The 16,898-nt window shown below is 35.9% G+C and overlaps 1 protein-coding gene across 6 annotated transcripts in view; it reads left to right on the top strand.

Moving 5' to 3' along the window:
• Nucleotides 1–16,898, top strand: part of LOC143021062 (uncharacterized) — a 416,468-nt gene that overhangs the window by 398,951 nt on the left and 619 nt on the right. For all 6 annotated transcript variants that reach the window (XM_076178300.1, XM_076178282.1, XM_076178320.1 and 3 more), the window contains exons 18-22: nt 4,374–4,530; nt 7,563–7,675; nt 7,905–8,032; nt 9,555–9,634; nt 15,443–16,898. The exon at nt 15,443–16,898 is cut by the window's right edge and continues 619 nt beyond it. In XM_076178300.1, the coding sequence (XP_076034415.1) occupies nt 4,374–4,530; nt 7,563–7,675; nt 7,905–8,032; nt 9,555–9,634; nt 15,443–16,061 (1,097 nt within the window). In that variant the 3' untranslated portion in view covers nt 16,062–16,898. The remainder of the gene's footprint in view (nt 1–4,373; nt 4,531–7,562; nt 7,676–7,904; nt 8,033–9,554; nt 9,635–15,442) is intronic.

Here is a 16,898-nt window from a genome sequence, read left to right as displayed (position 1 = left end):
TAGATAATGAAAACAAACAAAAATAGCTATAATTTGTAATGAATAATGAATAGATAAGTAATGAAAAATAAACAGATAAATACTAATGAATAGATAAGTAAATAAGTAGAATAAAATAAATGACAGGCATTATATCATATTGCTTAGGTGCTTATCTAAATGAATCTTAAAACCTCGAACTGTACTATATTGCACTACCTCTGCAGGAAGTTTATTCCATTCATTTACTACAGGTTGGCGAAGTTGTTTCTACCCACTTTCAAATTAAATCTACTTCCTGACAGTTTGAGACCATTACTTCTTGTTTGATTTGCATTTACTATGGAAATTTTGTCACTTTTGATGTCAGTTTGGTTTAGAATCTTAAAGACCTGTATCAAATCATCCCTGAGTCTACGCTTTTTTAGGGAAAATAGATTCATATGTTTTAGTCAGTTTTTGTATGATTTATTTCTGATATGTGGAATCAGTTTTGTGGTTCATTATTGTACTTTTCCAATCTGTCAATGTCTTTAATGAGATTCGATGACCATACAGCAACAGTATATTCCAGGAGAAGATGAAGGATGTTTTGGGGCCATCTTAACAAATAAGTGAACTGGCTAGACTGGCTGTGACTGTAAACACATGAGAGGGTTGTAAACATTGAACTGGGAGTGGGAGAGGCCACCTGTCAGCAGGCAGCAGAACTACACATCTGGCGCACTATTTGAAATGTGGTTGGAGCAAATTGTATCTTAGCAAACAGATGGCAGAATTTTGATTAATTATAATATTTTTAATGTCGCATCTTAATTAATTATAATATTTTTAATGTTGCATCTTGATTAATAATAATATTTTTAATGTTGCATCTTAGCAAATTCGCACATAAAGAACATGCACAAAACCAGAAATACCTGTAACTTGTAATCATACTTAATGTTATTTTTACCTATGTGTACAACCTTACATTTGTGTTAAGTTTCATCAGCCACTTTTCAGACCATCACTGTAGTTTATCAAAATCTTCTTGAATATCTAATTGGTTTATATGATTATTTGCCATTCTACACAGTTTTGTATCATCAGCAAATTTAGAGACAATAGATTTCAGTCTGTAGTCTATATCATTTATGTATACTATGAATAGAAGTGGCCCAAGAATGGAATCCTAAGGAAATCCACTCGTAACATTTTTCCATCTAAAATTTTTGTCATTTAGAACAACTCTCTGTTACAATTATTTAACCAGTTACTAGTCCAGCTTAATAGGCTACCACTTATTCAGTGTGAAGCTAATTTAGCAAATAGTCTTTCTTACAGGATGGTATCAAAAGCCTTTGCAGAGTCCAGATAAAAACTCTAATATCTAGAATTCAGTTATATAGAGTGCTCAAGTAACTGGACCAATCAGATCAGACAAAAATTCACAAAATCCAAGAAAAAATAAAGAAGTTATGAAAAAAATGGACAGATGTGATTTGAATCAACTATGCAGTGTGTTTAGCTATAGTTCCATTTTTCACTATACTACACATAGTACAACCACTTATTGCCCCCTTCGTTCAATCACACATGCATTGAAATGATCCAACCTGTGTAGAAGCTGGAAAAGGAGGTTTATTACAGCCAACTGATTTTTTTTTTTTTTCTTTTTGGTTGCATTTTAATTTTTTATAAGAATAAATATTAACCTCTTCAGTATGAGTCAAATTCTCACGGGCAGCATCAGCTGAGTGATTTACGATGATTCAATGATGCATCACAATGCTTGTGTTATATAAAGTTAAAGCTGTATTACTCAATCTTTTTCACTCTGAATATTAATACATACATACATATACCAAAGGCCTTTTCCCCCTTACTAGGGAGGTAGCCAAAAAGAAAAAGGCATAAAAACCATTCCCACCCATTCCATCCCTAAATACACTCCACTCCCCTCCACCCTCTACCCTCCCTCTTATCTTGGCACCTCCTGGAAGATGGGTCATCCTTGCATCTTGTCCACTACCCTGGGTCAGAGGCAGTATCGCAAGACACAGCACATCCACACCAAGGCCGCTTCCTTAAATCAGCAACCCCCTCTCTCCGTCCCCTCATGCAGAAAAGAAGACGGGGAGAAATCCCTTCGGGCTGCATCAAATTTTTCTCACACATACTACCTCACCCCCATCCCCCCACCCATTCCACCTCATGCATCACAACATCATCCATATACAACCATTCTCCATTCACCCCTGTCTTCTGTCCTCTCCCGTCCTTCCTCAACAGACATTCCCCTCTTCCCCAAAGCCCCTTTCACCCCATCCATCCATCTCATCCTAGGTCACCCCCTCATGTTCACTCCCTCCACATCTACCTTCCATACCTCTTTTACTAGTCTTTCTTCACTCATTCTTTCCATGTGTCCAAACCATCCCAATACTCTTTTATCCACCCTATCTCCCAACTCCCTTACCACCCCTGTTCTCCTCCTCACCTCCTCATTTCTCACTCTATCCAGCCTAGTAACCCCCATCATACTTCTCAGACACCTCATCTCAAACACATTCAAAAACAGATGGGATAAGTACCTGGAAGAAAAATCTATACTGAACCCAAATCAATTTGGATTTAGACAAGGGAGATCCTGTACAACAAATCTGATTTGCTTTTACTCAAGATTAGTAGACATAATAGAAGAAAGAGATGGATGGGCAGACTGTGCTTTTCTGGACCTGCAAAAGGCATTCGATAAGGTACCTCATAGGAAACTAATAAATAAGATAGAGTCAAAAGGTGGCATCAGAGGAAAATTATTGGAATGGATGAAAGATTTTCTGATTGGGAGGAAAATGAGAGTTGTAATTAGAGAAAAATTCTCCAACTGGGAAGAAGTAAAAAGCGGGGTCCCGCAAGGATCAGTACTGGCACCGATCATGTTCGCTGTATACGTTAATGACATGAATGAAGGCGTGGGGTGCTATATAAATTTTTTTGCAGATGATGCAAAATTACTTAAGAAGGTAAAAACGGAAGAGGACTGCAACTCATTGCAACAAGATCTGGACACAATATGGAATTGGACTCAAAAATGGGAAGTAAAATTCAATATTAAGAAATGCAGCATAATGGAATTTGGAAAGAGTAAAAATAGAATATCAAAAGATTACAGAATTGGGAAAGAAAAAATAAATAAAACAAACTATGAAAAAGATCTTGGAGTGATGATTGGAAAGGATATGAAACCAGATAAGCATATAAACAAGATGTTCGGAGAAACCTACAACTTATTGAGAGCAATAAAAGTGGCATTTACCTATATGGACGAAGAAATGATCAGGAAAATACTTACTACACTAATAAGACCAAAAATCGAGTACGCAGCATCACTTTGGACACCCAGTACCAAAAAGAATATTAAGAAACTAGAAAGATTACAAAGAGCGACAACAAAACTAGCACCGACACTCGCCGAACTAACATATGAGCAAAGACTATCCAAATTGAACCTACCAACTCTGGAACAAAGAAGAGAAAGAGGAGATTTGCTAACTATCTACAGAATAATGAAAGGAATGAAAGTTTTAGACAGGAACGACCTATTAATGTGGGACAACGGTAAAACAAGAGGACACGGAAAAAAATTAAAAAAGGATAGTTATAGAAAAAACTTGAAAAGGAACAGTTTCCCACACAGAGCGATAAATACATGGAACAAATTAGACAACAAAACAGTATGTGCTAACACTATACAAGATTTTAAGATATAACTTGATGCGGAGAGATACAAAGACGGGTCACCACGAGCATAGCTCCCCTCCCGTATATTACAACTAGGTACAACTAGGTAAATACATTCAAACTCCTTCTCTCTTCCTCTCTATTAATAACCACAAAAAATATGATCAAGCCAGCTCATAGAAAATGGGGGTCACTGAGCTACAGCTACAAAATAAATAGAATCAAGACACCAATGCAGGCATTCTTATGTGCCCACTCCTGCCTCACGATGCCTACATAGGCGTCACCATATGGAAGGGGTTAAGTAATCGAAAAATAGATTTTTCAAACTGCTTAAGGTCTCCCAATAGCCCAGATTTCAGAGCTTTCTCTGTATTTCACATTTATCGTATTCATTTTTTTATTTACTTTATTCTTTTAGAGTTGTACATATATTTTAAGTTTCTTCCCTTCCCTTGTACTCCCACTTGAATGAAATAGTTTCCAGTGAAAGAATATGTGGTTGATGAGATCTAGAAATAAATAAAAGGGCTCAAAAAGTGCAAAATATATAAAAGCATTGCATTACTTGAGTACATACTAGTTAGCTTTAGGATAACTTGTGGGGGTTTAGATATGTGATTTAATTGCTGCAACCAATATTTTATGACTCTTGTTACTTCTTTTAGGTGATCTTAAAACATACCTCTTGGCTCGTCGGCATTTGGTGGGCGAACGAAGCAATCGTGATGATGATGATGAAGTCAGTAACAAAAGGCTTACTTCAGTGGCCTTGGATGTTGCCTCTGCCCTGGCCTACCTTGCGGAAAACCAATACGTGCACAGGTGATAATATATAATCATTCATACCATTACTTATGTGGAGGACAGAATAAGAATTATTAGATAACATAGATGTAGTAGCACATTGGTAAAATTAAAACTTAAACCCATTCTTGGAGAAAAATAAGCTAAGATACAGAGTAAACCATATATTTCAACCACTGAGTGTGGTTCTCTGTAGCAAGTACATACATAGAGTTGGAAAACAAGAAAATGTATACAGAGGGAAATTACAACAAAAGGGAACTAAGGAAGCCTTAAGTCACATGCCCGATGGGGTCAGACATTTTGTTCCTTGGAGATAGATTTGTTTACTGCCAAGCTAGTAATAGAATCTGGTGACCATTGACTTTTTGATATGTTGAAATTTGGAAATTGTTTGATAAATGAAGATTCAATATTTTTTCTTTTGAAACTACAGTGTGATTGATACACTATGGCTGCATTCTCCCAATCTATTCTGTAATCATAATGTATCAATCACATTGTAGTTTCAAAAGAAAAATTATTAAATCTTTATCAAACAATTCCCAAATTTCAGCATATCAAAAGGTCAATGCTCACCAGATTCTATTACTAGCTTGCCAATAAAAATATCCAACAACATCAAGGGCATATGACTTGAGTCTTCCCTAGTTCCCTTTTGTTGTAATTTCCCTCTGTATATATCTCTCTGTTTTCCAACTCTGTGTATGTACCTGCTGAAGAGGACCACACTCAGTGATTGAAATATACGATTTACTCTGTATCTCAGCTTATTTTTCTCCAAGAGTGAGTTTAAGTTTTAAGAATTATTAGTTTAAGTGAAACATATGGAGGATAAAGGAGTAAGGATAAGAATGGGAGATGGAGAAAAGGAGTGAAATGGAACACAAAAGTGGAAAGTTTTTACTATAACTCATCAGGTAGGGATCAATGATTGGTACCTGCAAATGGTTATCCTAAGAGATGGATAAAAAAGAGAATCATCTCCCTGCTGTTCATCTTTAAAACTCATGAACACCTTCACCTTCATCTTGAGGTGCAATCATGGGGACTAACCCCATTCTCTAGACTGATACCAAGCTCTCTCTCCCAAATGCAACTGTTTTCCCACTACTTTTTCACACAAGAGTTGACAAGTGGTGATTGTTCTCCCCTACTCCTTCTTCAAGTCCTCCTCCACTATAAGCATAGGTCTTTTCCTGTATACATAAATACTTACAATGATTGAACAAAGAATATATAATCTTGATGGGAGAATTTAATTGTAAGGAAATGAATAGGAGTGGGAAACAGAAGTGAAGAATCATGGGGTAATGTACTTCTAAATATAAGTGATCACTGTAATGACCCAAAGAAATATTGACCACCCTTAAAGGCATTTATATATATTTATGTATATATATATATAGATATATCTATATATATATATATATATATATATATATATATATGTATATATATAATATATATATATACTATATATATATATGTACTATATATATATATATATATATATGTATATATATATATATATATATATATATAATATATATATATATATATATACTATATATATATATATATAATATATATATATACTATATATATATAATATATATGTATATATATTTTTACTATACATACATACATACATACATACATATACCAAGGCTTTTTTCCCCCTTACCAGGGGGGTAGCCAAACACAAAAACATTCCCACCCATTTCATCCCCGAACGCACTCCACACCCCTCCACCCTCCCTCCCATCTTAGCACCTCCTATATATATATATATATATATATAATATATATACCTGTATATATATATATATATATATATATATATATATATATATATATATATATATACTATATATATATATACATATATGTATATATATATATATATATATATATATATATATATATGTATATATGTATATATATATATATATATATATACACATACATATACACCACTAAATGGGTCCAAGTGAACAGATATACATTTTTATCAACCACAACAATACACTTTAATTCTAAATCATCAACATCGAGAGACTCACGGAGGCCAACATGCAGAGATTGAAATGTGGCACAGCCAAGTACCTGAACCCAGGCTAGTACATGACAAGTGTTAGTGACTTAACTGATTGTGCCATTGGTTAAGTCACTAACACTTGTAATGTGCTAGCCTGGGTTCGAGTCCTTGGCTGTACCACGTTTCAATTTCTGCATGTTGGCCTCTGCAAGTCTCTCGATGTTGATGACTTAGAATTAAAGTGTATTGTGGTTGATAATATATATATATATATATATATATATATATATATATATATATGTATATATATATATATATATTTATAGTTAGAAGCAATGCAGCAAGACACCACACACCCACAGCAAGTAACATTGCTGTGGATATGCTGTGTCTTGCAGCATTCCTTCTGACCCAGGGCAATGGGTGAAATGCAAGAGTGACCCATCATCCAGGAGGAGCCAAGAAAAGAGGAAGGGAGAGGTGGCAAACAGGGGTGGAATGGGTGAGAGTGGAATTATGCCTTTTGACTTTGGCTACCTCTCTTTTATATATATGTATTTTATTTTATCTACCTTTGGCTGCTGTTTGTTATATGTACACAAATAATTATAAGTTACAAAGCTACCCTACACTCTGTATCTGTTACAGTAAGAACACGTACCTAGGGATTACGCGTAATCCCTGAATGTTTATTCAGTGAATACGTGTAATCCCTGTTTCACTAACCGTTTATTCAGTGAATATGCGTAATCCCCGTTTCAGTAACCTAGGTTAGGTTAGGTTCGGTTCGGTTCGGTTAGGTTAGGTCAGGTTAGGTTAGGTTAGGTTAGGTTAGGTTAGTGAAACGGGGATTACGCGTATTCACTGAATAAACATTCAGGGATTACGTGTAATCCCTAGGTACGTGTTCTTACTGTAACATATCCATATAATGCTGAAGATTCTTTAGAAAAAAATATTGAACTATAGATAATTATTTTTAAATCTAGGTAAATTTTCTGTATTGCAGGGATATAGCTTGTCGCAATTGCTTGGTCAATGCAGACCGTGTGGTTAAGTTATCTGACTTTGGAATGACAAGGACTGTGTATGAGAATGACTATTATCGCTTCAATAGAAAAGGTAAGAAATACCATAATAAAAAATTACAGGTACATGTACAGGAGAAAGGTCTGTGGTTTATAAGCTACTGCACTACACAATAATAGGTTCTACTTATTAAATTTGTGGAAAATACTTTTCAATTTGTCCTTTTTTTTCCATGTATATCTTTTATGTATCTTTTCAAAGTGCTTTGAAATGCTATTTTACATGGTTCTTTTATACAGCAAATCTTTAATGTATATTTTAGCATTGTTACCAGTACGATGGATGGCCCCAGAGTCATTAGAGGAAGGGATCTATACTCCACAAAGTGATATATGGTCTTTTGGAGTATTGTTATATGAAATTGTCACCTTCGGAAGCTTTCCCTTTAGGGTAAGTTTACATGAAAATAAATGTATAATGTGGTTTCTATGCCTTTTTCTTTTTGGCTACCCCCTGTGTAGGGGGAAAAAGCCTTTGATATATATGTATCTTTTTAGAATTACTGTAGAATGTTATTTTTAACTTATGTAAATGGAAAACTTTATAAATCCAGCATGTGAAGAAGTATTAAAATCAAACTCACTACTTGTTGTGCCTTTTATGATTATAATTAGCCTATTCATATTTAATGTACCATTTTTTCATTCTGCTATCAAAGCAGTTATTCTTTGATCTCAGTAATGTTGATATTGATCCAGTCTGTGATGTATCATTTCAGTCTCATATGAATTACAAACAGTAACTTCTATTTCAGTTTATTAAACCTGATGAATTTCATTGCCAGTAAAAGGACATGTTCTCATGTATACATTGGTATCATGCAATGCTGGCCCCAATCTTCTGGAGTTTTTTCTTTCCTGTATGCATTGCTCAGAAGTCCTCTGCATTTATTCTACTATGTTTTCCCCTCACTTTTGTACCATCTTATCAGCTGTTGAGTGTACTCATGGGCCACTTAAAAAAGAATGTTGATCATTTTATCTTGTAATAGCCCTCTTTTCTCCTGCCCTCCTTAAATCTCTGCATTACCACCTCAGTAACTCCACCTCTTCAGCACCTGTATTTATCTATTTTATAGTTGTATTTACCTAGTTGTATAACATGGGAAGGGGAGCTATGCTTGTGGTGACCAGTTTTTGTATCTCACAAGATCAAGTTTGTTCTTAAATTCTTGTATTGTGTTTGCACACATTATTTCTTCATCCAGTTTGTTCCATATATCTATCACTCTGTATGGGAAGCTGTTCTTTTTCAGGTCTCTTCTGTAGTTATCCTTTTTGAGTTTCATTGCATGTCCTCTTTGTTTTTCCTCTGTCCTGCTTTAATAAGTCCTCTCTATCAAGGCATTCTTTTCCTTTCATAATTCTGAAGATGGTTAGTAGGTCCCCTTGATCTCTTCTTTGTTCTAGGGTTGGCAATTCCAATTTGACCTGTCTTTGTTCATATGTCAAGTTTGCAAGTGTTAGGACCAACGTTATCATTGCTCTTTGTATTCTTTCTAATTTTCTTATATTCTTTTTTGTACTGGATGACCATATCAGTGCTGCATATTCCAGTTTTGGCCTTATCAGTGTTTGTAATATTTTCTTTATCATTTCCTTATCCAGGTATTTGAAGGCCACCTTTATTGATCTCAACAAATTGTATGTTTCTCCGACTATTTTATTTATATGTTTATCTGGCGACATGTCTTTGGTGACGATTACTCCTAGGTCCCTTTCAGAATTTACTTTCTTTACTTCTTTTCCCTCAATTTTATACTGTCCTGTTATTCTCTTCTTGCTTTTTTCCAAATTCAATTATACTGCACTTCTTAATGTTGAATTCTACCTCCCATCTCTGCAAAGATATAACCACTGGTTATCAGCAATGAAATACAATATGTTTACACTTTCCTTCTTTTATTTTTTAGGGACTGTCCAACAATAAAGTTGTGGAAATTGTAACTAAAGGAACAACACTTTCAATACCTGCAGGAGTCCAGCCAGAACTGTAAGTATATTGAATAATAATGATTAAACTAATAATTACTTCTACTATTCCAAACAGAACATAAGATACTATAGTGCCACTAACTTTTGAGAATATATTGACAGTGTGTCAAGAGCTTGTTATCATTTTCAGGCCAGGGATTTAATCAATTATTTAGTTTCTTATGTGAAAAGATTATTTTAAATTTGGAAAAAAAAGTTGTAATTAAAGTTTCTTCCAGGTAAATGAATCCACAAGTCATGAAAAAAAAACTATGAAAGGTGATGTGCCTGTACTGTAGTCAATCAGTCTGCTGCCCCACTTTCTTGCAGGAGACCAGCCTGCAGGAAGTCCAGCACAGCAACCACTTCAGCCCATTAATCACTCAGTAAAGAGATTTTGTGAAGTTGTTTGGAATGTGTTGTACAGTATATTTACTTAATGTAGGAAAGGTAATATGCTCATGCCCCTTCACCTACAAGGGTTTGTCCTTGCAGTTATATTGTTCTTGATATATGCAAATGACATAAAGGAAGTTATAACAGATTACACTAACATGCTTGCAGGTGATACAAGGGCATGAGAATGGAAAATTAAGAAAATTACAAAATGTTACAACATATTTTGACAATAAATGTGCATGGAGCCAGTCTTTAGAAATTAATATTATCACCAAAAATGCAAAATATTAGAAATGTGTAGAAGCTCAAAAAGATTGCCACTGAATTACTTAATGGGAAAAGAATCAGCTACTACAGTAAAAGAGAAAAAAGACCTGGGAATGCTGGTCAGGTAACATATCACCTGACAAATATATAAGTAATATTGCAGCTAAAATACAAACTGTTAATGAATATAAAACTGCCATTCCTCTACATGGATGAGATGATAAAAGAAAAATCATAGAATGCCTAATCCACTCTAGATTAAAATATGCAGTGACAGTGTAGTCTCTCCATAAGATGACCTCACAAAGAGCCCATTGTGGGTTCACCCTAGGACTTGATGTACTTATTTCATTTGCACCACTGTGGTTGCCCACATGATGGGCTTAGTGGATATAACAGGGGCAGGTTGCAAACCCACCCCTACTAGAAGTGCCCTCTATAAATGGGTATTATTTGTTTACACTGTGTGTAATTTGACTCAGCCCCTGTATGATATTATAGGGCAGTGGGTGAGAGACAGGGATGACCCTTCATCCATGAGGAGCTAGGATGACAGGGAAACAATGAGTGGTGGATGGGAGTGGAATAAATAGGAGTGGATGTGTGCCTTTTGACATGGCTGCCTCCCTTTTTGGAGGAAGAAGCCCTTAGTACATAGATAAATAGGTAGACCCCTATATGAGGGCAATGGTTTATTGGTTTATATATATATATATATATGGGGTCTTATCATAGACTATACCTTTGAAGCCTGTGCAAAAAAGAAATTATGAAAAATTACTTAGTTTTTACAACCAAATACATACATATTCCAAACTTTTTTTTTCCCATACAAGGGAGGTAGCCAAAGTCAAAGCCATAAATCCACTCCCACCCATTTCATCCCCACATACTCCACTCCCATTCACCACCCCTCCCTCCTTCCCTCTTTTCTTGGTTCCTCCTGGATGACAGGTCATCCCTGCATCTCACCCACTGCCCTGGGTCAGAAGCAATGCAGCAAGACACAGCACATCCACAGCAAGGCCATTTCATTTAATTGGCAACCTCCCCCCTCTCCATCCCCTCATGCAGAAAAAGAGAAGATGAGGAGAAATCCCTTTAGGATGCATTAAAATATAATTCATACATACTCCCTCACCCCCCATCCCACACCCACTCCCTTCCATACATCACAACATCATTCTTACACAAACATTCTCCACTCACCCCTATCTTCTGCCTTCTCCCTTTGTCAACAGGGAAGGGTTAAATGGGACACTCTTTCACAGTGCCCCATTTACCCCATCCATTTATTTCATCCTTGGTCACCCCCTCGTGTTCCCTCCCTCCACTTCTGTCTTCCACACTTCTTTTACTAATCTTTCTTCACCCATTCTTTCCATGTGTCTAAACCATCCCAATACTTTTTCATCAATCCCTTTCTGACCCCACTCTACTCCTCACCTTCTCATTTCTCACTTTATCCAGTCTAGTAACCCCTACCATACTTTTCAGGCATTTTATCTCAAACACATTTAATCTTTTCCTCTCATCCTCTCTTTTGATCTATGTTTCTGCCCCATACAGTGCTGTCAGCACAATCACCCCTTCATACTTAGGATAGAAATCGACCTCTAAAGATAAAATTAAGGTCACAGATGGTAGTAGAAGACATATTTGAAAAAATAGGCAACTTGGCAAGGAGTGAAAAGTTTAATAAGATATGGATAAAAAGAGAAATGAATACTGAAGAATTAGAAAAAGAAAAGTCACTATGAGAAGAAGCAAAGGAAAAAACTCGATGAGAACGGAGACAGAAAGCAAGGAATTCCATTGGAGAGTAATTGACATGAGATTGAGGAAAAGGCACATCAAAACGAAAATACAAACTGACAGACAGAAAAAATAATGGAGGAAGAAGAAAATTAAAAGTGGCCTATACTAACATTGATAGATTAATTTCAGGTCTGAACGAACTCAATGATTACCTGCAAGAAGAAAAACCAGACATAATGGGAATTGTAGAGACTAAACTAAGAGGTGAAATACCATCCATCGATATAATTACTGGATAAAAAACAGGGAGGAGGAAGACTTAAACGTGACAAGAATTGCTGAGGGCAAAGGTAATGTTGAACTGATCATGATAAAAGTCAAAGGCAAGAATATGAAAAGTAGAAAGTTTGTGGTGACCTATGTGCCCCCAAAAACAAATGCTTGGAAAGAGAACGAACATACAAAAATGCTAGAAGATACAAGGAAATCACTAAGTGAGAAACTAATGGGCAGGGGTAATCTGGTAATTATGGGGGACTTCAATTGCAAAGAAATTTGTTAGGATAACATGACAGTGTGAGGAGGAGACGACTTGTGGAGTAATGTACTGCTGGACATAACCATGGAATACACAATGACCCAATGGGTTAGCAAAAACACCAGATACAGAAGCAATGAAGAGCTGTCGAAACTAGATCTAATATTTACAACAGAACCTGAAATTGTGGACAAAATCTATTACAAGACACCAATTGGAAAGAGTGACCATATTCTCATCGAAACTGTACTAAAGGAAGAAATAGACATGGAGAGAAATGAAAAGCATAGGAAAGGAAGATTGATGTACAACAAAACGGACTTTGCAAAACTAAAGATATTCTTCTGGAATGCAAACTGGGATAAATTCTATATGGATGAGAAATGGAATATCTTGATGGAAAATTACAAAGAAGGGGTTAAACAGGCATGTACCAAGACAAAAGCGAGAGAGAGAGTATATCAAATGTTGGTTCAACAAAAGATGCAGTGAGGCAAAAGACAGAAGGGACAAAGCTTGGAAAAAGTGGAGAAAAGACAAAAATCTAAGCAAATGGCAAATTTGTATAAACTATAGGAATGAGTATGTTAATGTGAGAAGAGAGGAGAAAAGGAACCATGAAAAGGATATTATAGATAAATGCAAAGATCAACCCAAACTATTCTATTGATATGTGAATGGTAAACTTAAAAACAAACAGGAAATGGTGAAACTACGCCAAGGAAATATAGAATACACAGAAGAATTAGAAATGCCCAAAGTCATGAACAATCACTTTAAATCCGTCTTCACCAGAGAGAAAATACAAAATTGGGACGGAGATAATAACAAGCAATCTCCCCACATGAGTGAGTTTACAACAACACAAAGAAATATCAGAACACCTATCAAAACTTGACGTCAGAAAATCACATGGCCTGGATGGTATTGCAAATTGGATTCTAAAGGAATGCAAAGAAGAAATAACAGACAAAATACACAACATAATAAATAGCTCACTCAAAGAAGGAAAGATACCTAAAGACTGGAAAAATGCTAACATTGTACCAATATATAAAGGAGGAAACAAGGAAGAACCCACCAACTATAGGCCAGTATCACTAACAAGCACTATAGCCAAAATTTGTGAGAAAATCATCAAGAATAGATGGGTAAAACATCTGGAAGACAACAACATAATAAACCCAAGACAATTTGGGTTCAGACAAGGAAGATCATGCACCACAAACTTAATATGCTTCTATTCAAGACTAATAGACATAGTGCAAGAAAGAAATGGACGGGCTGATTGTTTCTTCCTAGACTTGTAAAAAGCTTTTGACAAAATATCACACAGAAAATTACTAAAAAAAAAACTGGAACATATACGAGGAATACAAGGCAACCTACTAAAATGGATGGAAGACTTCCTGACTGGTAGAAAGATGAGAGTAGTGCTCAGAGAAAAATATTCAGATTGGAAAGAGGTGATCAGTGGAGTACCGCAAGGATCTGTATTGGCACCAATAATGTTGGCTATTTATGTGAATGACATGGACAAAGATGTGAAATGTTACATGAGCTTCTTTGCAGACAACGCCAAACTGTTAAGGAAAGTAGAAACTGATAAGGACTGTGAAGCACTGCAGGAAGACCTGAATAAGGTATGGAACTGAGTCAGAAATGGGAAGTGGACTTTAATACTAAGAAGTATAGGATAATGGAGTTTGGAAAAAGCAAAAACAGAATATCAGGAAAATATACAATTGGAACCAAGGAGGTAAAGAAGCCAGGATCCGAAAAAGATTTGGGGGTAATTATCACAAACGACTATGATAAACAGATTAACAAAATTGTTGGGGAGGCTTACAACCTGCTAAGATCAATAAAAGTGGCATTTGCATACTTGGATGAAGACATGATAAAAAAATATTGGTTACATTGACCCTAAAGTATTAACTGCATGCTACTTTGCCACAATAACAAGCAACTCCCTAAAATACTCTGCTCCTTTTTCTCTTACTGCCATCTCTTTCATTATCATCTCTCCATCTGCACCTTTTACCTTTTCTTCTCTGCTTGATTCACCTCCCCTTCCTCTCTTAATTTCCTTCCAAAACATCTTTTTATTACTTTCAAAATTTTCTGTCATACTCTTATCCCATTTCACATCTGCTCTCCTTTTTGCCTCCTTTATCTTATGCTTTACTTCTCTTTTCTTTGTACCTCTCATATGATTCTCTTGCTCTATTTTACAACCAATCTGTGAATTCTCATTTCTTCTCTTCTACAACCTTCTTGGCTTCATCATTCCACTCCTTGCTACCCATCCTCCTTGTTCCACATTCTATCTTTGCACACCTTGCGACTCCCTCCTTGAAATATCCCCATTCCTTCTCCACTCCTAGTTCTAGTTCTACTCTATCTCTCATTCTCTCCCACTCTTTTCTCAGCTTCTTGTTTTACTCCTTCTCCTTTTCTTTCTCATTTAATCAGTTTACTCTAAGCACCTCCCTACCTTCTGTCCTTTTCCTCTTTCTCCATCTATCCTCCACTCTCATCTTACCTAAACCAAAAGAAATTATCTGATACTTCCCCACTCTGTCCCTTAGAACATGGCTACCACCATATAGTCCATTAAAGCCCTATCTACCACCCTTCTATTCACCATCCTCTCCCATGTGTACTTATGACACATCTCCACCATCAGCTCTCCACTACAATTTTTTCCTGGCACTCCACACTTCCAAAGCACTCCATCTATTGGTTCATCTCCTACCCTAGCACTGAGATCTCTCAGTACCACTACATTTGGTGGAAAAGAATATCAAGGTAATATGACTGACACAAATGAATTGTATAATTGTATGTATTTTTCTATTTCAGAGAAAAGTTGTTCATTAGATGCTGGTGTAAAACTGCAAGCCTTCGGCCAAGTGCAGAAGAAATATGTGAAATATTAACAGACTCTCCTCGGTTGATAACACCATCACTTGATGTCCCTACGGCTGCAGTAGAAATGGATGATAAAGAAGAAATTGACCTTAATTTATCAGAACAACCAGGACGCCGCCTCTCAGCACCAAACACTCGAGCAGCACCTACTCAAGCACGACTCCGAATACCATCAGGAACTGATTCCACTAATGTTACTATCACTACTTTGCCTATTTCCCCCACTACACCTCCAGATAATATTTCAAGCCCGAGAATCAATTCACATAATTCTGTCAATTACTCAAATATAGCCAACCTTGATTTTAACAGTCCAGATACTCTCACCAATTTAAGTAATTGTACAATTATGCCACTAAATAATCCTCTTTTGTCAAATACACATACGAATTTAAGTAATACTTCCATAATGCCAGTAAACAATCCTCTTTTGTCAACCACCGGGACAATACACTTTGAAAATGGAAGCGGAGGTTCAACAGCACCACTTCTTCCACAGAATGGGGATGCTTACATTACTCGCTATGCAAGACTTCAGTGCACAAAGTAAATATAGTTTACAGTGAAGAGGCCATATACAGCAGCAAATAGTTTTGTATGAAAAAAGACAGTTTCTGCTACAGCCACACAAAGTTCCTGAATAACCTGAAAACAAAAAATGAAGTTCCTCCTGTTCCTGAGTACTTATAGCTTGCAAAGGACTACAATTAGCCCTCTCCTACTTGGCAAGAAAAGCGAGGCAACATTTGCTTGAAAGATATATGTGTAGTGCTGAGAAGAATAGCCTAGCTTCTTTTTTAATCTTATGAACATTAAGCGTTGCTTTACCATTATGCTGTGCACAACTCAGCATTAATGATAATTTTTCTGGTATGTTGCTAACAAAGTCAGTCTAAACAGCTTCTGTGCACTTACTAGTAATACAGAAAAAGACAGGCTTCTTTCAGTGGTTGTGCAGTTATGACATAGTTGAAAGCCAAGACTGAAGATTTAGAGAGGTACAGGAAAAACTATATATATGTGGTTGTCCTTAAGTCTTTAGTTTTGAAAGTGTGTCTTGTGATTTTAGGACCATATGATATGGCAAAATATTGATACAAGAGAATTGATGTACACCAGTGATATAAACTACTGCATATTGAAAATATGTACAATTTATTACTGAAATCACTTTCAAAGCAAGGAAATACCACTGGAAGGGCCACATTACTACTGGGTGCTATTTGGTGTTCATTGCTGCACAACGAACTAATGTATATACGTGTATTGTATACTGCTGTTGTAAGACACTGTTTGATTTTGTGGAGGAATTTAGTATTGATTTTTTCCTAGGCTTTTTTTTCTGTATATAGCAGTTTCTTTGTTATATATATTTTGACAATGGAAG

This window comes from Oratosquilla oratoria, chromosome 3, assembly GCF_046742065.1.
Source record: "Oratosquilla oratoria isolate Oo_2021 chromosome 3, ASM4674206v1, whole genome shotgun sequence".
Lineage (NCBI taxonomy): Eukaryota > Metazoa > Arthropoda > Malacostraca > Stomatopoda > Squillidae > Oratosquilla > Oratosquilla oratoria.
The sequence above is the reverse complement of the archived record's forward strand: the minus strand, read 5'-3'. Positions and strand labels throughout refer to the sequence as shown.